The sequence below is a fragment of the Spermophilus citellus genome (assembly GCF_964194105.1).
Source record: "Spermophilus citellus genome assembly, chromosome: 15".
NCBI lineage: Eukaryota > Metazoa > Chordata > Mammalia > Rodentia > Sciuridae > Spermophilus > Spermophilus citellus.
In genome coordinates this window covers 71,043,491-71,064,393 of record NC_138195.1, presented here as the reverse complement: position 1 = coordinate 71,064,393, position 20,903 = coordinate 71,043,491, and the positions used below count along the sequence as shown (strand labels likewise).

The 20,903-nt window shown below is 49.3% G+C and overlaps 1 protein-coding gene across 8 annotated transcripts in view; it reads right to left on the bottom strand.

The window, feature by feature from the left end:
- Positions 1–12,764: 12,764 nt before the first annotated feature.
- BTRC (beta-transducin repeat containing E3 ubiquitin protein ligase) overlaps positions 12,765–20,903 on the bottom strand; it is a 194,340-nt gene continuing 186,201 nt past the window's right edge. For all 8 annotated transcript variants that reach the window (XM_081267076.1, XM_081267077.1, XM_081267072.1 and 5 more), the window contains 2 exons: positions 18,827–19,019; positions 12,765–17,158 (listed from right to left, as the gene is read on the bottom strand). In XM_081267076.1, the coding sequence (XP_081123202.1) occupies positions 18,858–19,019 (162 nt within the window). In that variant the 3' untranslated portion in view covers positions 12,765–17,158; positions 18,827–18,857. The remainder of the gene's footprint in view (positions 17,159–18,826; positions 19,020–20,903) is intronic.

The window sequence follows — 20,903 nt, the reverse complement described above, 5'->3', positions numbered from 1 at the left end:
CTAAGCAACTCAGTGAGACCCTGTCTCTAAATAAAATCCAAAATAGGGCCCGGGGTGTGGTTCAAGTCACATGTGGTCAAGTCACAGGGCCTCCCCCTACTGGCCAGCCCCACCAGCCAGCCAGACACCACAATGGAAAAGGAATCAGCCCCTGGCCCTGGGGAGAGAATCAGGGCCATGCCTGGAAACAGTCTTGGAGAGCTGGGCAGCCCCAGCTTCCTACCTCAGGAGCCAAGGACCGCAGCCCCTACCCAGAACCTCTGAGTAGGGGCCAGCCACCTGAGGGCCTCCTTGCTCTCCCAACACAAGTGCCCACGAACTGCCGGCCCGCCAAGTGACTAGGAGGAGCCCAGGGAGCTGCCCCTGCTGTGGTGCAGACTAAGTCTGGACTGTAGACCTGGCTCCTCTGGTAAGGGTTTGAGCCTTCCACTCCTTGCTTCAGCTTCGTCTTTCTGGACCTCACTTCCTCGGTCCTCGAGGAACTAACGGGCGTCGGATCTAGATGGAAGTAGGGGGATGGTTTGGATGCTGCAGGCCCCTTAGGGCAGCCGCGGGACCGGCTTCCTGGAAGGGCTGGGCGCCGGCCACCAGGTGTGTCGGGCGCGGGGCGGGGCAGGCGTTGAGGCCGACGGGCGCGCTTCCCGGGAGACGCCAGCAGAGGGCGCCCGAGCACCGGCGAAGAGGCCGGGCCGCGCGGGAAGGCCTGGTGGGGTGCCGCCGAGGAGCCGCTGGGCGCTGGGAGGAGGCCCGTGGGCCCGGCTCCTCCAGGAGTTGGAGGCGGGGATGAAAGGTCCCAGACCTCGCTGCCGCCGCGCGGCCCCGGCTTCTCTGGAGGATGCTCCGGAAGGGGACGTGTCCCGGGGCGTCATTAGGAGGGCAGGTAGACCCTCTCCATCACCCGGCTGGAGAGCAGGGCCTGGGGAGCCAAGACTGGTGACCTTGATGCTGAACGGAGGGGCCCCTTTCCCACACACCTCCGGTTAGGACAGTGTCCCCTGGGGAAGCTCTAAGCTAGGAGAGCCGGTGGGTGAGATGACCAAAGGAGCGGGACCGGTACCTCCCCTGCCGACCGCTTCTGTCGCCCACCTTGTCCGCAGAGCTTGGCAGGGAGAAGAAAGAGTTAGGAGAGGAGGAAAGGGTGAACGATGGAGGGCGCGGGGAGCAGTCACCGGGAGAGCGCACACCCAGGACCGGCAGGACGGCTGGGCACCTAGAGGGTCCGGCCCCCTGGGGAAACCCTCCGGGCCGTCCGCCCTTCTCTCTGTGCTGCGGGCTGAGCTCTCCGCAGTATCCGGATCCATCGCTCCGCCCGTGGCCCCCTTCCAGCCACCGTGATTTATGGCTGGGCCAGGCCCAGCGACCTTGGACGGATAACTAATGACGGGTCAATAACGCTACAGAAAAAGTGAACTGGTAGGGGGAGGAGGGACGAGGCCCATTAGCCGGCCCATCCCTTTCCGCCAGGCATCTCCCCTCTAATCTTGGCGCCTTTCAGCTCTCCCCTTGCTGGGGGCTTCCCAAGGGCCTCTTGACAGCTCTGAGAGATGATAGTTAATACATCTGAAATGGTGGGGTGAGGGGAAGGGGGAGCCCACCGGGACCAGAATACATTGGACAGACCCCAAGTGAGTCACTAAAGAGTAAGAAAGATGGGTGGGGTGTCCTGGGAGTACACTGCCCTTCCAGTCTACAGACAGGAAAGATTCCTTGCTGGAAGCCAAACTTGGTGAGTGGAATCCTTGCCAGGCAGAAGGCAAGCCTCTCCTAGAGAGAAATAGGGAGGAATTCTTGTGCCCTCCATTCCCCTCTGCTCCCCTGAACCTATCACCACCTCCTGGCCCATCTCTCTGGTGTCCTCTGGCTCCTCTCACCCCAAGCTCTCTGAGGTCAGACTGTTTACTTTGGTCTGGGTGTGGGATACCTCCTGTTTGCCCCATGACCCGCTTGCATGTGGGTTGCATCTCAACTGCTATGTCATCTGGTTCCTATTAGCAGTGGACCAAAGCCTTCTACACTCAGGTCTGCCCACTCCCTTTCCCAGGTTTGCAGACACCTGGATTGTTACTGGGTCCCCCAGTCTATTTTTAATGCCCCAAGGAACCCCAGGTTAGGAGGAGGGAAGCAGCTCCCTCAATGGCTGACTTGAGTTCATACACCTCCCCCAGTAGCCGTGTCATCGTCCAGGTGCCAGGGCAAATGCTTTTCCATCTTCCGGTCCCATTTTGTGGGTAAGGAAGCTGAAGCTCAGAGAGGGGAAGAGCAGAGGGAGGAGCTGAGCCTTCAGATCTCCTGGCCCTCAATCACCTCCTCTTCCCTGCCCCTCCATCCCAGGGTTCCCTGCTCCCTGTTCTGTTGGTTCATCCTTAACTCTCATCCAGCTCTGTCTGCAAAGAGGACACACAGTGACAGGACCACTAAGGCAAGAGCATTCGGTCACAAATTAAACACAGGGTGACAGAACAAACCCGTAGGGAAGTATGGGCCACTGGGATAGGGGAACATATTCATACCTGTGTGCACCATTATGGTGGGGACACTGAATGCCCTGTGGACTCATATTTGTACATTCAGGCATGAATTCATGGATTCATTTAACAAACAAGTACTAAGTAGCTACCATATGCTAGGCACTGGGGATGTAAGGACAACACTGGGGAGCTTGTATTCTAGTAAGGGGACTACACGGAAGAGGTGCCTCCTATGTACAAGGGAAACTTCTATTATTGTGTGGTAGAGTGTGAACTTATTGCAGGGCAGAAATGAGCATGGGTGGAGGCATATGCAAGGTAGCAATTTGGGGGTGGAGACCCTAATCTTCACCCATCACCTCAATCCCTCACTCCACATCCAACCTCTCCACCTGTCTTGAACAAAACTCAACAAACCCCCCAAATCTATTCCTTCTATGTCTTACTAACTCAACTTGGAAACCTGAGAGGTCCTGGCTCCAGGACTGGCTGCACAACTTTCTGGGCCCAGTGCAGAAAAAAAAAAAAAAACCCCACAGGGCTCCTTATTAAATGTTATAGTGTTTCAAGACAGAGCAGAGCATTAAACCAGGCATAGGACTCTTGGGAATGCAATTCCCCAAGGGACTGCACAGGTCACATGCCAATGAAGTCAGCCCTGCCTGCCACCTCATGCTTTCTTTTCCTCCAGTGACTTCCTGCTCTGCAAGCTCAGTCCTCTGTGGGTCTCTCACCTGAGTTGGCCCCCTGCCTCTGCACTTCTCAACTTTCAGTCTCCTGGTTACTCTCTGTCTGGTAAGTCTCATTCCCTCTGCTCACTGGATACCATTCACCTGGACTTCTGGACTCTTTCATTCCTTGACTCCAAATACTTCATATACTTGCCCATTTTGCTCAGCATTTAATTCTCTAGAAAATTCCTTCTTCTTAGCCAGGCATGGTGGTGCACACCTGTGATCCCAGTGACTGGGAAGATCAGTATGGGCAACTTATCAAAACCCTATCTTAAAAATAAAAAGGTCTGGGGATGTAGCTCAGTGGTGGAGCATTTGCCTTGTGTGTGCACTCAAGGCTCTGGATTCAGTCTCCGGTAGCTGGGGAGAGGGATGGGAAGGAAAGAAAGAAGGGGGAAAGAAAGAAAGGAAGGAAAGAAGGAAGGAAGGAAGGAAGGAAGGAAGGAAGGAAGGAAGGAAGGAAGGAAGGAAGAAAATTCACTTACTTTGGCTGCTTCCTCCAGAAGACTCTCCTGGTTTTCCATATCACAAACTATGTGTCTGGGTCAAAGCACAAATCACCTTCTGCCTTCACTCATATGCATTTGTCTGGCCTCTCTAGGAAACCTAACATTTCAGAAGATAGGGACAGTGTCTCTGTATTAATCATTGTAACATCCCCAGCACCCAGCTGACACCTGCTTGGTAGGGGCTCCGTTAATATTTGTGGATGCAGCTGTGGAATCTTTTGCATGTGGTTGGGCATGGATTGGATATCCTGAATTGTGTGCACAGAACAGTATGCAGGGCTGGTGTTCTTATACAAGCATTTCTGCTTGTGTCTGCACATACTTCCATACCTGTGCATGCGCATGGAGGTAGGCTGTTTCTGTAGGTTTCTGTAGACGAGGGCCTGAATTGGAGGAGTGTACCGTGTGCGCATCGGTTTATGTCGGGTGTGCCCAGATCTCTGTGGCAGATGTATGCTTATTCATAGCACAAAAGGATGTGTGCCCTTGAGGTCCCATCAGGTCGGGGTTGTGCCTAGACAAGAACTGCAGGTGCACCATGCAAGGACACAATCGGCTGGCGCGTGTGCAGGCCATGTGTGTGCACAGCTGCGTGTCCTGGCCGCGGGCAGCCCGGTCGCCCTATGCGCCCCCTGCGCCCGCTGAGCCCGCTGAGCTCGCCGCTTTGTTCCTCTGCCGCGGGCGGGCCGCGTGGTCTCCAGGAGACTCCCTGGCCCGAGCGTCTCAGGCCCCGCCGCGATTGGCGGCCCAGCAGAGGCCCGGCTCCCTCCTGGGCGGGCGGAGCCGGTCGGGCTCCCGTTACCGGCGCGGGGTGGGTAGGGTGGGGGTGGGGGCGCCAGGCCATCCATCTTCTGTTATTACAGCGTAATGGGGCTGCTCGGGCGCCCGCCCATTTGTCATCGGCCTCGTTCGCTGATAACGGGCATTTGTCATCACTTTCCTCTGCGCCAATGTCATCAGCGCCGCTGACAGCGGGGTGGGTGTCTGTGTGCACATGCACATAGGCCTGCTGGACACGCGCTCGTGCATATACACACGTGCACACAGAACCTGAGGGGACATACTGGTCCTGGGGGGCACATGTCCCTGCACTGGAGATGGACACATATGCAGACTTGGTGGGAACAGCCTCATCTGTCAAGCAGATATTCCCAGCTGGAGCTCCTCTTCCCCAGCCCAGAAGCAGGGCAGCTTTGAGTGCAGGTGGCCCTCTGCCAGCTCCCTGTGTGGACACGTATGACATCCACCACCACCGTCTGTGGAGCTCCACAAGCTCTATAGGCCTATATGTGACTCTGTCCCTCTGGCAGCACAGATTCAACCAAATGGTCACATTCAGGCATCTAAGGACTTTCAGACACAGGACCTGGGTAGAGTCCTGCGGGCAGGGTAGTGGAGTGGTAGATGATAGGATGATGGGTGGTGGTCCCCAAAATGCCTTCTTCCCAGCCCTCCAGAGACAATGTAGTCTGGGAGTCCTTATGTCACTCCTGGCCCCATTCAGGTTCTGAGCCTAGGCTTATTTGCAGCAAGAAGTACTAAGGAAAGATTCCAGAAAGAACTTTTCACCTGGAAGTGGTACAAAATAGCCTGAGGCAGGGATGTCACTGGTATCGAAGAAGGTAGCTTGGGAGGGAAAGAAGATCCCTTGTCTATATCCTATGCCCTCCAACCAGGTGCCAGCCATTTCTGTCTTCCTGCTGCTGCTTTGTAGCACATTCATCTTAGGATGACAGAGGGGACTCCATGAGTCGTTATTAGGCAGCCCTACCCCATCTCTCTGGTCCCCAGTTGCCTGGCACATAGTAGGTGCTCACTAAGTAGCTACTGAATGAATAAATGATTGAAGACAAGGTATATAGGGGAGGTGGGGTCCTCCTTGGTCCCTCCCAGAATGGGCGCCAGCTTCTGATGGCTGAGATCTCATCTCATACCCTCCGTCTGACTCCCCTCCTCATTCTTTCTGCAGCCCCCCAAATTCCCCTTCTCCCCCAGCCTCTCCCTCCTGGGCTGAGGGGGAGGGGAGAGGGGAAGGTCCCCTGGCAGAGCAGGGCGCGCTTGTTCCTTGTAAATGAAGACCATAATTAACATTAAATTAAGGTAATACAAATGAAGGCAACATAGAGGCTGACAAGATGAGCGTTCAGGGAGGCAGTGGGGAGAAGTGATTCATATTTTTAATTTACTGTACGGATGGGCCGTGTGGCTGGGGAGCGGGCGGTTTGCGTGGAGGGGGTGTCGCCCCACCATGTTTGCTGGGCTCTGAGCAAGCACACAATGACTATTAAACTCAACTGTCCATATAATGGGACAGATTCGACACGACGCCCACCGGAGCGCCAGGAGCCAGGCCGGCCAGGCTGTAAATCCTGCCCACATGGCGCCCTCCTGCCCACCTGCCTGCCTAGCTGGCCTGGCCCAGGCCTACGACAGGGCAGACACAATCCCCACGGGCCTGAGAGGAGTCTCGGGCCTGGGGAGCCTATCAAGAGGGCCCAAGCTCCTTGCCCAGCTATGCTCGGGGTTGGGGCACTGGGGTCATGGATGAGCTGGGGGTGGGATAGGCCTGGCAGTGCCTCCTGGGATGGGCGGGCAGGAGCTCTGTGGCCACACACGCAGTCCCTTCCAGGAATTGCACCAAAGACACTGGTGTTCTGTCCCAGAGAGAGGAGTCAGTCATGGTTGTCGTCATCTCCGTCACCACCCACATTACCAAGCACCTACCATGCTCCAGGTCCCAGGCGACACAGCCGCCAGTGAGGAGCCTGTCGTACTTTACCTGTGAAGAACAAAGTGAGAGCCAGCGAGTGACTTGGTCACAGAGCTTGTAAGTGTCCAGCAGCCCTATGTTGAAAGAGTGTTCCATCCTGGGCCTCCCACCCCGAGTCTGGGGCCACCCTGTGACCCCGCAAACTGTACAAGGAATGAAGGCCATGTCTCCCCAGGCCTCGTCTTCCGGACCCTGAGGCTTAGATGCGGAGTGCTTTGGGACAGGGACGTGCGTGATGAGGTTGTGTGGGAGGTGTGCCCCCACGTGCTCCTGCCCTCACCGCAGCCAGCAGAAAGGTGCCAGCACATCCCGGGTGGGCGGACAGGGATTCCTGCTTACTCACTCTGCACACAGAGCCAAGAGACGCTCATCCCTGGGATGAGAGATGCAAGTGTAATTTAGGTTTTGATATTATGAAAGTCTCGCTGCTCTAAAACAGCGGGGCACTCGGTGCCTCATTAATAAAGGATAAACTCGGAGTCTATTTACAAGGCGCTTTTTGGGGTTATTTACTCTCCAATATACATATGTAATGTTGTGCATACTTACCGCTAGGTAGGACTCACCCTTCCATCCTGGGCCTCCAGTCACCCTGGAGAGGGGCCCCTGCAGGGTGCAGAGGGTCACTGGGAAAGAGGGAATGCTGAGGGGCCATCTGGGACCAAGGAGGCTCTGTTGGAAATGACAGGCCCTAGGAGGGGGAATCACAGAATTGTAGAGCTGGAAGTAGAAGGGCAGAGGGCATAGGCACCTGTCCCCTCCCTCCCCTTCCTGAAGTCCCCTTGGACCGCCAGCCTGGCTGCCTTGAAGGCCGGCTCCCCTAGAGATAAGTGACAGGCTTAACTCGCTTGCCAGGCGTTCAAAGTTCTCCCTCCCCGCACCCCTCCCATTCTATCAGGCCCGGCAGCACTGCCACCCTGCCCGGGCCCACCTGGGGCACATCCTGTGCACACTGGGGATAAGCCCCTCAGCTTCTGAAAGAAGGCCAGCCAGGTCTTCTGAGCAATATCCCCTGCACAACACCAGACCAAATCCTGTGCCATCCTTGTCATAGCCCTGTCACCTCAACATCCAGTGCCCAGCAGGGCTGAGTTGGCAAGGTCTTCCTCACACCAAAGAGGAGTCTACTTCCCGGCTCCTGGAGCCTATTAGCCCAGCCACAGTGAGGAGCAGTTACCCACAGCAATCAGTCCCCAGCTTCTCTCTGCAGCGGCCACCACCTCAGCCTGGGCTCTTCACTTAGTGGGAAGATCTGGGTAGCCATCACAGGTGGTGAGGTCCTGTTCTCATCCCCATTTTATTTACTTTTGTGGTGCTGGGGATTGAACTCAGGGACACTTATTATGGAGCTACATTCTCAGCCCTTTATATTTTATTTTGCAGCAGGGGCTCACTGAGTTGCTGAGGCTGGTCTGGGTTTGGCCTCAAACTTGCCATCCTTCTGCCTCAGTCAAGTCACTGGGGTTCTAGATGTATACTACCACACCCCAATCCCCCCATCCACATTTTATAAGTGAGGAAACAAAGGACAGAGAACTCACTCAATGTCACACAGCCAATAGGTGTCAAGCTAGGGTTTTAACTCAGATTAGGGTTCTTACCCCCATAAGCCTCCTTGAGATTCCTGGGCCTTCACTACCTGCCCACCTGGGTCCCTGCTCAGCATGGCTTCCAATGAGGAGTGCTGATTTTTTTCTCATGGTTCTATTCACTTACTCGTCCCTGAATACCCATGGCCTGTAGCCTTGGGCCTAGGGACCTGCCTGTGTGGTTGTGGATGTGGTGGGAATGGAGTCCCCACCCTGGTCAGAGTTCCTGATTAATTCACAGAGGACCTTGGAGATAGGGCTACCTGTAAGATCTGCAGGAGAGGAAGGTGGGGTTGGTGGTGTGTGAAGTGGCCTGTGTAAGGGACACAGTATGTGTAGGGCAGAGGGTGTCTGGGAGAGGCAAAGCCTGGCTAATTTGGGCCAAGGAGACATCTGGTGGCCAATAGGAGACCTGCAGCCTTTCTGTAGGAAGTCTTGGGTGCATGGTGTCAGGGAGAGGCCAGTCCCTTGGAAACCTCCAGGGATCCAAGAAGACACTGTCACCCTTGGGGTAGAGCTTACAGCTGCTCCAGGCCTCAGTGTCTGGAACTCAGTGGGAAGAGAGTTGGCTCTTGAGTATCCTTCCCACCCACAAGGTTGGGGGAGAGCTGACATGGAGGGTGCTGGACAGAGGGAGGATGGCAAGCAGGAGGATCCGATCCATCATTGTTGGTGAACAATGAGCCGTCACCACCCTAATTAAAGATGTAATTACAGCAAATACATCCTGGGCTGAAAACGAATGATAGACGGACAGCAAGAAGGCACCTTGTAGCCAGCATCCAGGAGGCACCGCTTCCCTCTGAACTGGGGAACGCTCTCCTCCGCACCATTCCCCCATACTGGTGTCAGTGCACCCTGGTAGATAGAAAGGGACTGAGACTGGAGGTGGGACTGGTCAAGGGCCAGGGTCCAGGTAGAGTCTGAGGTGGAGAAACAAGGGTAGGAAGGAGGCTTCAATGCCAGGGTGCGAGAAAAAGGGTGGCTTGTGCCTCAGGCAGGGAGCAGGGCCTGGAAGGGTAGGCTTCTCTGTGCAAGCAGAACAGAGCATGGAGCAGGACACCTGTTTTGGCACACCTGTTTTGGGGTAACTGGGTCTTTGTCTAAGGCCCCCGAAGGTGTGTGGGGGGGGAACCATGCTGGGAGGCTCAAATTATACACAAGGAAAAGAGCAAGGCTGTGGTGGCCACACTTGCCTTTTGGTGTGGTCTAGACTTCAGCGACCAGGGCAGGGCCAGTGGGGGAAATAATCTTCTGAAGGCTGATTTGTCCTTACCTGAGATCAGATACAGGCAGGGTACTGGCTACCTGAAAGAAGGAGGGATGGGTGTCTCTGACCAGCCTGGCTTCTGCTGTTCTCTTGGGACACTGCTTTCTCTTCTGAGGCCCTGGGACCCACAGCCCCACTTACCCTCAGGGAATTGGAAACCCTGAGCACAGGGTCAGGTCAGTGTGAGGCCAGCCAGAGCTGTGATGATCCCAGGGGCGAGGCAGGAAGGCCTGTCCTGATGGGGAGCTCAGTGGCCTCAGCCTCTTGGCCCCATCTGCTGTGATGGCCCCCAGCCAGCTCCTCCAGGGTATATGGACTGACCCATATGGGTGGGGGATGGTGGGGAGCCCGGGCAGGCAGGCAGAGGGGAGGGAGGGAAGGACACTGACAGCAGAACAAATGCTTGTAATTTTATAACCAATCTCAGTGTGTCCGTGGGGGGCCGTTTGTGCCTCCACTCAGGACCAATCAGCTTGACAGAGCTATGAGTCTGCCTGAGTGAGTATGAGCAGCTCCCCCCAATGCCACTTACTGCAATCTCATTACGGGCCCAGCCCAAGACCAGCCAGAACTGAGGGGCCGCAGGGAAGGGGACCCAACACAAGGTAGGCCAGAGCCAGCCCCGGGCCAGAGCCAGGAAGGCTGGGGGCAAGGGGTGAGGAGCTTAGAGACCCAGAGGCTGAGAGAGAGAGAGAGAGAGAGAGAGAGAGAGAGAGAGAGAGAAGAGGAAGACTTCCAGGAAATAGTAAACATTTAGTAAGCACCACTGGGCGCTGCACATTTAGGATCCAGAGATCACAAGTCCCTGCCCTCAAGGGGCTTGCAATCCTTCTGGGCAGCTGGAGAGATTACAGATGGATAGGCCCTGGGAAAGTGGAGTTGGAGAGAGAAGTGACCTGAGGGCAAGGAGGTCAGAGGGCAAGGAGGTCAAAGGACAAGTGAGTCAAGACAAGAGGGGCGGAGACCCAGATCTGGAAGGGACTGGAAGGAGAGAGGAAGAGGGGACCAGGGCACCCTCGTGATTGCAGTGATTGTAGACACACAGGGCTTTGAGGGGGAGAGAAATGCACTCCTACGGGAGAGTGAGGAAGGAGAGTAGCTTGGGAGGACGGGCAGGCCAGTGGTGGATATTACAGGATGGCCTTGCTGGATATCTGGCTCTGGGGATGGCTGTGTGCCCATTAGTCTCTCTAATTGTCAAAAATCTAATTTAGTGTCTGGAGCCCAGGATGGCCTCAGGTTAAATGGAGGGAGGCAGGCCTAGCCATAAATCTGCCCTTCCAGCTTGGCCTGGTGCTAATTCTGCAGTTAAGTGAGGGGGTGAGGAGGGCTCTAGAGAGGAGGTGTCCTTGGTGACCCTGTGTGCCGGCCCCCATGTGCTAGGTCACAGCCAGGCCCTCCTCTCTGGCAGAAGGAAGGGGCTCACCTGGGGCTCAGCTGCACTGTCCAGGGAAGTGCCTCAATTCCGAGGTGTAAGGAGGACTGCAGTCTCTCTGGGGGCTGCATGAAACTGTGAAACCATCAGTCTCTTCTGTTCCTGGATCCACTTAGCATCTGTGTGAGCTTCACTCTTATAAAGGGATTGGGGACAGTTCCTGACTGGTAGGAAAGTCACATATTCTACACAATGAGACTTTGGTGAGGAAGGGACACCGATAGTCATATATTGTGGATGGTCATCGTGTGCTAGGTGACTGCTGGGATGGCTTCAGTCATGGGAATCACATGATATTCACATCACATGCTTGGGGAGGGAAGGGCCATTTCTTAGCAGGGCAAGCTCTCTCTCTCCATTGGGCTAGTCAGTCTCTCCTTTGCTGGGCCTAAACTCAAGGTGCCTGAGGACTTGAATAGCCCCCAGGAGCTGCCTATGGCCTGAGGTGGTGATGGTGGCCCTCTAATCTAACCTGGGCTTGGTAATGACCTCACTCCCCTCAGAGCTGCTAATTGAAAGCAAGGGGTGTGGTAGGCGCAGCGGGAGAGGTTGGGGGACTGAGAGGCTTCATAGAGGCTCTGCTTCCATGGGGGGAGGAAAACAATTTCTTCTGGCTTCGGCTCCATCTCACCAGGCACCCGCCCGGCCTCTCCTGCTGCTAACGAAGTGCCTTTAATTAGCAGCTTAATAAAATGCCCTTAATTGGCAAGAGCCAATCAGGAGGAAGAGAGGTCTCCTCCTCTCAGTCATTGCTGATGGCGGCACAGCTACAGGTTTAAAGAAGAGAGAGGAATCCACCCGCAACCCACCATTAGGAACAGTGGCTACAGAACTGTCTTCCCAGGATATGCCGTAGATCCTGATCCCTGGGGAAAGAGGTCTCGCACTGTTTGTAGGTGACGTCCAGAAACCTCTAGGTTCAGGTCCTGCTCAGTCCTGTGCTCAGGTGTCCAGCTGGCAAGGGTTGAAATCAAGTAGATGTTGGTGGCTGTGATCTTTGCTGACTCCCCATTCCCTGCTGCTCTCCAGAGTGCTGCCTATTGTTAGGGACCAGGTGCTCATGTGGTCTCTGGCAATATGACTCCCCTTTCTTGCTGTTTTCTCACCTGCAAAAGGCTGGGTTTTCCTGGTGCTCTGCCAGTCTTCCGGCTCTGGTAGAAATTATGACCACGGCCTGAGTCTGCCTTAATGACCACAGTGGTGAGCTCAGATTGAGATAGGCAAAAAGGCTCAAGGACACCAAGCCTGGTCAAGTAGAGACCAGGCTTTTTAATATCTTTATTTATATTTATGTGGTGCTGAGGATCGAACCAAGGGCCTCACACGTGCTAGGCAAGTGCTCTACCACCGAGCCACAATCCCAGCCCCAAGTAGAGAAGATTATTAACCTTAAAAGCCTACAGGTTATAGGAATCAATTTTAACAAGGGTCCTACTTACGACAGAGGGAGAAGCAGAAAGGGAGAGTGCTTTTCTGCTCCAATCTTGTATCTACTCTCTAGGCTTGGTTTAAGGAGGAAGTGGGGTTCCACTTGGGAGCATCAGCAATATTACCACTCAGGCAGTCAATTCTTACAACTTGTGGACTCTGGAAATGCTCCTGGAGGTGCGCTGACTTGGCTATAAGTGGATTAAGTGGGATGCAAGGGAGTCAGTCTTCTCACCTACTGAGAGGCAGAGGAAAACTTAAATTGTGGGCTTAAGTTGGGTTGTGGTTGGCTATAACCACCAGTTTGCAAATTAGGTATCACTTTGGCTTCAGTTTGACCCAACACGAAATACAACTTTCATGCCAGGGGCCCTGTACTTCATGTCACCCAGCCCTGGCTTCTCTTGATCTTGCTCTCTCTCTCACATCAGATTGTATTAAGAGGTACTGTATCTACTGTGCACTCCTTGGATTTGTACACTGAAATATTACTGTTCTTTTGGTTTTCGGTCAAAGAGACAAGACACTTAGAAAATTCACTTTAATCTTATATTTGGAATTTAAATTACTTTTTTTCTGAACAGTTAAAAAAAATCAAACACACTCTATTGCCATGAACCTAGGTTGTGAACATACTGATACATTGACTACACATCACCATAACATAACCACAGAAGTTAAAGCAGTCAGTACTTAAGAATCTAGAGAACAAAGAGCCAAATCAACCAAAAGCTCTCAGGGAAGCTCATATTTGTTGACAGGCCTGTCCCCACAGGTGGAGTCCACTGAACATCCCTCAAGAGTTGAGTCTGGCTGGGCTCCAGTGGTCACTGATTTGGGAAAGTGTTAGTTTCCTTAGTACCCAGAAGTCTAAACTTGTAGTTGGCCTTTTCCTTCAGTGTCCATGAAGGGGAAGGCTCAGGAGGGGAAGAAACATATTAAAACGCACATGCACAACCATCAGGAACTAAGAGCCAGCTGGTTCCGTTGGGCAACAAATATTTCAAATGTTAGCTGCTTCCAGGAAATTTTAGATCATAGATGCTCGAATTCCAATAGAAGGGGTTTCCAGCTATCAATGCAGAAAGTTCCACCTGAAATCAGGCAGCCATGATCATTATCTTTTGGTTTCTCTACTCAAGGGTTTCTGATGTCATAAATGAACCATAGGTTAAAAATACCAAGAAGCAAAGTTCAGTTTTTATTCCCGAGAGGGGGCTGTCCTTCTAGCACTGATTGAGACTATAGTTAGAATAAGGGGCTCTGGACTGTCAGTGATCAGCTGTGTGGACAAGACATGGGGAGACAACCCAGCTGGTGGGTTTTGGATGTACCTGGAAGTCTGTTGAACTCATCCAAACGGGGAATCAGCAATGTGGATTAAAGTCACATGGTAAACCTGATCACCAAAGAGTGTGATGGTCCCAGAATTGAACTTGCAGCTTACCCCTCAGGCCTGCTTCTACTTCTGGGCTTAGTATTACCATCTAAGGCAAAATGAAGATGATAAGGTCAATAATACTAAGGTATCTAATCCAATTCTAGGAAAAGAAAAAAAAGTAGCCCTAATTATTTCTAATATGTTCCACCCCTACCCTCAACCCCAAGCCCTCTGTTTCCACACACAATCAAGTGCTAAATAAAGAGTAGACCAACCACAGTTGTTCAGACCAACGGCAAGGGATGAGTGCCTATTTTCTTCTTTGCAGCTTTAATTGTACCAAAACAAAACAACAACAAACCCCCCCCAAAATGGGTGTTTTTTTTTTTTTTAACAGAATGATTCAGGGGTGTCTAAGTGTCTTTTCCAGTTCAAAAACAAGTTATGAGGGCCATGCTTCATTACAGAGTTTAAAAAAAAAAAAATCCCTGTCTCTGAAGTGAGGACACATCAGATTTTAGCCATGGGACAAGTATAAAAGGCCTCCTATCCATAATTCACATACACTTTCAGATTGCACTTAAGGAAGTAAAAAGGTATTCTTAGCAATGAAATACACACATGAGCAGCAAACCAGGCTGGTCTTGTCCAAGAAGCCTCAATGTGAACAGAGAGGTCATACCTGTCTATAATAGGTGCAGCTGAGTGCACCTGCCTTTGAAAGGTTTCAGCCTATCTTTATAAAAGGTTTCTTTCAGGCCCTTCATTGGAAAGTGAATTTTAGTTTAAAGAGACCTACAATAGGGATACTTCATTTCAGAGCCAAGAGACATCTTTGGCTCCTTTCCTACCATTCCTTTAAATGTGTAGTGACTTCCTTTGTTTCTCTTTTCTTTTTAAAAAGGTCAAACTTTACATTTATTCTAGCCCAGTTGGGGATTAGTGATAATCAATTCCCACTGAAATCATGCAGAGATAGTAAGTGGGGTTTACCTTCTCTGGAAATGAACTTCTACTTACCTGATTATTTCTTCTACAATGAACTGGTAAATGACCCCCAGAGCTGAGAAATGTGAACAATTCAAGTTTTTCAGACCACTTAACTTCATTCCCATTTCCATCAGCAGAGAGGACAACTTGCACAATAATCTCAACTGAACTAATGGTTCTACATCTGCAGGGTCCAGCCCTGATCTCATGTATGATAGACTGGAAGAGCTTCAAACTGCCTTAGGATCAATGCACCTTCACTGAACCTAGATGTCAGAGCAAAATCCTGGACAGCAGTGAATGGTCAGCAGCTCCCACTTTTTAAAATTTTGCAGTGCTGGGGTAGAACCTAGGGCCTGACACATGCTGGGCAAATGCTCTGTCATGTAGCTACATCCCCAGCCTTGTTCCCATTTTGGAATAGCAGCATATAACAGAAGGGCTAGTAAAGTTATGGCTATTGGACAAAAATATATTTGAAACCCTTGCCTTTTTCATGTCTGTCCTGTGTGTTTTTCAGGGCTGACACCCCTCTATCTTCATCTGCAGCAAAATCCTTAACCAATCCAAAAGCCATTAATAGTCAACACAATAGACAAGGAACCCTGATAGTGGCTAAGTAAGAAACAATAGCATTTGGATAGCTGGGAAGGGAATTACACGAAGAAAGTATTTCCCAGGCATAGGCATTACACTGGGAAGTATTTTCTGAATAATTTGAAATTAAAAGCTTTAAAAGTATTCATGAAGCAGGAAAGAAAAACTGCATTTGTATAACCTGCCTCTCTGTATGTAATGACAACATTCAATTGAGAAGGGAACACCTTCTTGCAAATCAGGGGGAAGAATGAGGATGTTCTACCATGCACTCCCACCCCCTTGCACTAAAGGTGGCCTGGCTACAGGTCACTTCCAACAGGCTTCCATTCTATTTGTATAGCAGCTGGTTAAAAGTGGCTCTCTTAAACTCAACAGGGTAGATTAGGAATAGAAGCAAAGGGCCTGATTGCTCAACTTCCAAGGGAAACAGGAGGCTGCCCTGTGGCCTCAGGGCCTGGGGGTGTGCCCAGGCCACCTCTCAGTAGGCTCATTAGTGCCTGGGGAAACAAACTGGGTATGCAGCCATGGTGCTCCCAGGATAGTGTGGCACAAGTGCCCTTACAGAGGGTCCATTTGTGTATGTTGTCCATCAACTTCCAGAGAAATTTTATTGATTGGGAAAGTAGAGAGCAAAATAAGGCCAAGAGGAGGAAGAAAAAGAAAGAGAAGGCAGTTTCTGCCCATTAATAAACCCTGTGTGCCAAACTTCACCCTGATCCTCTCTCTGGCAGCTTTGCCCTTTTGCAAATACTGGGTTTGGGAGAAGTAGAAGGAAGGTTCTGCAGTGCAAGGTTAAGGTTAGATTGATTTCTGAGAGATGGTATTTACTGGCCTAAATGAAAAAAAGTCAGCTTTCACTCCTGACCATCTCTTAAGCTACTCCACCAGTAGTCTTGGCAGTCAGGAGGAATTCAAAGATGTGAACCATTATGCATAGTGCACCAAGTGACTGGTTCTGGCCTTTTCAAACCTTTCTGTAGGCAGAGCCTTACCAGTGATTTAAGATGAAGTACAATGCTTTTTATTACACATCTAATTGTTAATGAGAGGAAATGCAATCAGCAACTCCTTTCCACACTCTACATGGAATCGAGGAGACTGCTGAGTCCAGAAAAGATGCAGACATTGATGGAGCCCAGGAAACTTCTGTCCCCTCCCCTTCTTTGGGTGGGGAGAAGAAGAAGAGAAGAGTTGTAAATATGATGAGAGCATCATGTTCGAGAATCCACTGCCTCCACATGGTCACTTGCAGCAAAAGCCTGGGCTTGAAATTGTCATTGAACACATTTAGCTCCAAGTGTTGCATTTTCTAGTTGATCCACCTCATGTTAATTGAGGATATTCTCTTCACACACCTTCTTCTCAGGTTGAAGAGGGCTTGGTGGGGAGGGAAGAGGGACAGAAACAGAAAGAGGATGGAAACAGGAGGCCCAGGTCTTCCAGTGTATTTGTCTCCCCCATCCCCCAAGGATGTACAGGGTGCTGTCTCTCCCACACATAGTGGGCTGGGTTTCTCTGGCCAGGTGTAGACACTCCTGCAGTTAACAGGGGGACACAGGGCCCTGTCTGCCTGGAAGCTGCATCCTCCTGTCTCCTACATGTGGGCCATCTGGGGAAACTAGTTCTGCTTAATGGCAAAGCAAGAGAGATTATGGCAAAACACTAAATATATTTATAAGTCATCTTTGTCTGGAACCCAATGGGGGAGAAGCAGGTGCAGAGGGGAAGTGGGGAGAAGAGGGGAGGGGAGGTTTAAAAGTTCCAATCATTCACACAAGATAGAAGACATCTTCTGATAGCAGCACTGAAGCAGTTGGCTGTGCCGAGCAGACTGTCCTGGTCGGCTGTAGACCAACTATATCCTAATAGGAGTCTCAAAGCCTTGCTCCTCACTGGTCCGGAGATCCAAGTAGGAGTTTGATTGTTGCGGTTGTTGCTCATTCTGGTCTTGGCAGATACTTAAATACTGCAACTTTAATGAGTCCTGTGTGAAAACAGAACATTCACTTAGCTGTCAATTGCAATAAAGGCTTGGGGGCCCTTCCCAATGGCTGCTTTCTGCCCATACAGCACAGGAACTTCTGTCAGAGGCCTAACTGGGGACTTTAAAAAAGGGTGAGATTTGCTGACATGCTCCGGGCACTAGTACTCAAGCGGTGACTCTGATGTCCTGAGGTTAAGAGTGACCAATAGTTGGGCATCAACCTTTCACCTTCTCCCTGAAATGGCAGAGCAGGCAGGAATAGCTTGGGGTTCTGCTGGAGTAGCCAGGAACCCAATGATGGCATTGAGAGAAGTGGGGAAATCTGGGGAAGCTAACCTTTGTCTGGCTAGAGGAACTGTAAATGTAAGCACTAGAAGTGCTCCTGGTATCTTCAAAGACAGATGTATAGATGGTGGCTGGACACATGCCTTGGAGATTAAAGTAGCAGGTGAGACTAGAGATTAAAACTTGAGAGTCATTTATATTGAGATGGGAGCTAAAATCCTGGGAAAAGAGAAGGCAGCTAGGGAAGTGAGCTTAGATAAGTCAAAATGCTCATGGATGTCTATGTTTTAGGGGTGAGAAGAGGAAGGAGACAAACAATCAGAGTTAGGACAAATAATACAATTGGGGACTAGGATTTTTGCTTAGTGGCCAGGCATATACCTAGCATGCCCTGGATTTAATACCTAGTACCTCTTCCTCGAAAATAAATAAATACATAAAAATGCAAAATATTGTAAGTTTAAGGAAGAGGAAATTTTGGCAAGAACAGGGGACAGGTACATGATAATTCTAATATTTAATAACAATGACCACTTTTCACTAAAGGCTTATTATGTGCTAGGCACTAAGAATTTTACAAATAGTATTTCTGGGCTGTTTTCACAAGAGCTCTGTGAGGTGGGATCTGCACTCTCATTTCACTCATGAGCAAACTAAAGTCTGGGAAGTCTCTTGCCCGAGGGCACATAACCTGTGTAATTTGGCTAAGGAGGCTGAGGAACAAGGAAACTGTCCTCTATGAGAGGGGCTGGACACCACCTTAGAAGGAACACTACAGAAAGAGGTGCAGACATGTAGTCAATGTGTACCTCTGACAAAAAAGCTGCAACCAGTGTGGGAAACGAGAAATGACAGCAACACTCCCTTGTAGCTGGTACCAAATTTCCTGAATTCTCAATAACCCAATGCATTTGTGAAGAGACCATGTATGATCTGAATATACCCAAATATAAAAAAAACCTAGATATTTTAGGATTTTTACCTGCCTCAGAGAAGGGCTGGACAACTAAGAGGGAGGAATGGAACTCTTGGTAACTTCAGAGTAGCTGCTCCTGTTTTATAGGCTCTCTTGGTCATTACTTAAGATTTCAAACTGGTTCAAATATTATTTCATTTATTAAACTATCCTCTGGAGCAGGAATGGTTCATTCTACTACTCAGGGAGAACTCCAGAATCCTCTAGAAATGAGCCTGGCTATCTTGGTAAAAGCAGTGCCCAGTGGGGCAACCCCTGCCCTGTCCTCACACACTGTCTGCTTTCCCTGCTTTATAGGGTTTGGTGAGACAAAGGGACTGAGAATGAGAAAGCTCCAAGAGGAGTACACCTTATAGCCAATATTCCATTTTCTACCCACAGTGCCATATGCACAGTTGTTTTTATACCTGGGTAAGTATGAGGTCAGTATATGGTTGTTTATCTGGAGATGTAGGTGTATGTTCGAGAAGGGGAGCGGGGGGGCTCAGCTTGGGTTGCTGGATCATTTAGGAAGTCCCAGATGAGGATTGTGTCATCGTGTGAACTACTGACAATCTGGAATTCATCAAATTGGAGTCGGAAAACTCTTCCAGAATGCTCCTAAAGCAGAAACGAAAGGGTAAGAATTTGAAATACTTCAAAACCAAAAGGGCACAAATTCAGCCTTATATCTAAAGACACCTATGGAAAGGCTCTTTACCATTTAGTTGTTTCAAAAATACAGAGGGAAAACTTGATTTGGCTAAAGGCAGAATGGAAAAGTCAAATACTGGGCAGCTGATTTCACAAAGTAAAGTAATAATCTTTAGTTAAGGCAGTAAATAGCATCCTAGTTTCTCATTGCCAACTCTCCTTGGCTTGGCCTAGAGGAGCACCCTTCTTGGTACTTCCCTAGCCTTATTCTCCCTGTGTCTCTAAGTTTCTTCTACAGAGACTAAGGGGTATGAGCAATAATAAGAGGTGTGTTGGTAGATGCTTCCTGAACTTCCTCAATTTGTAAAACCATTTATAGATTTTCATGGTTTATCAACCAGCTTCCAAATTCATGAAAATCAAATGGTTGACTCTTACCAAGTGGGTCTGAGCCTGGTCTAGTACATCACTGGTAGTAAACAACATAGTGCAAAGTATTCTCATGCCCCTTACTGTCAATATTACTTCATTTTATTGTTAATACTATTTATTTGTTTCACCTATCTTGAAATTCACATAAATACACCCATCTACTACATATTCTTTGGTGCCAGAGTTTCTTTTACTCAACATTATAAGATACTTCTCTGCTGTTACATGCAAAACAGTAGTTTGTGATTTATATATTTATTTTTGTTACTGGCTGATATTCCACTGTATGAATATCCTACATTTATCTTTTCTCCTATTGGACATATGGGCTGCTTATAGTTTTTTAAATATTTTTTTTTAGTTGTTGATAGACCTTTATTTTACTTATTTATATGTGGTGCTGAGAATCGAACCCAGTGCCTCACACATGCGAAGCAAGTGTGCTGCCAATGAGCCACAGCCCCAGTTTATAGTTTTTGATTACTGTAAATAAAGCTGTTGTGATTATGCATAGGCCTTTCAATGGACACTCGCATTTACTACACCTAGGAACAGAACTTCTGGTCCATGGAGAACATGTATGTTTTAGCTTCAGGGATACTACTGAAGTGTTTTTAAATTTATATCACTTAAGAGAGGAAAAAAAAGTTGTGTAAATTTATATTCCCACCAATAATGTATGAGTTCCAGTTGTTCACATTTTTATCAACACGCAACACTGCCATTCTTTTTTAGTTTAGTTTTGATAGGTCTCTAGTGGTTATTTTATTATGCTTTTAGTTAGTATTTTTCTTTAAGAAGTTGAAGTTCCTTTCCTTGTTTTCTCAGAGTCTTATCATGAATGTGTGTTTGTCAAGTGCTTTTGCTGCATTTACTGATAAAATCATCTGACTTTTCTTCTTTGGTTGTTGATATGATAGATTATATTAAATAATTTTTGAATTCTGAATCAGCCTTGTATTTGGAATAAATCTTACCTAGTCATGGTGTTACTATTTTCTTTATACGTTGTTGCATTGTTGGATTCAATTTGCTCATATTTGGGGATTTTTTTTTAAATTTAAGAGTTATTCATTTTATTGACATATTACTACCTTTTATATAATTTCAGAAACTGTGAAAGAACTAAGACAAGATTAGTAACAATATCATCTTTAAATATGAATCAAATATATTAATAAAAATTCTACTTAAAAAAGTAATATTTGTCATGCAACTTGTTTGCCTATTTAATTGTGGCAAAAATATAAGACAAAATTCACCATTTTGACCATTTTTAAGTGCATGGTTCAATAATCTATTGACATTGTTGAGAAATGGGATCTTCAGAACTTTTTCATCTTGCAAATCTAAAACTCTATATCCGTTAAACAAGTCCTTATTTCCCTGTCTCCCCATCTTTGCAATCACCATTCTACA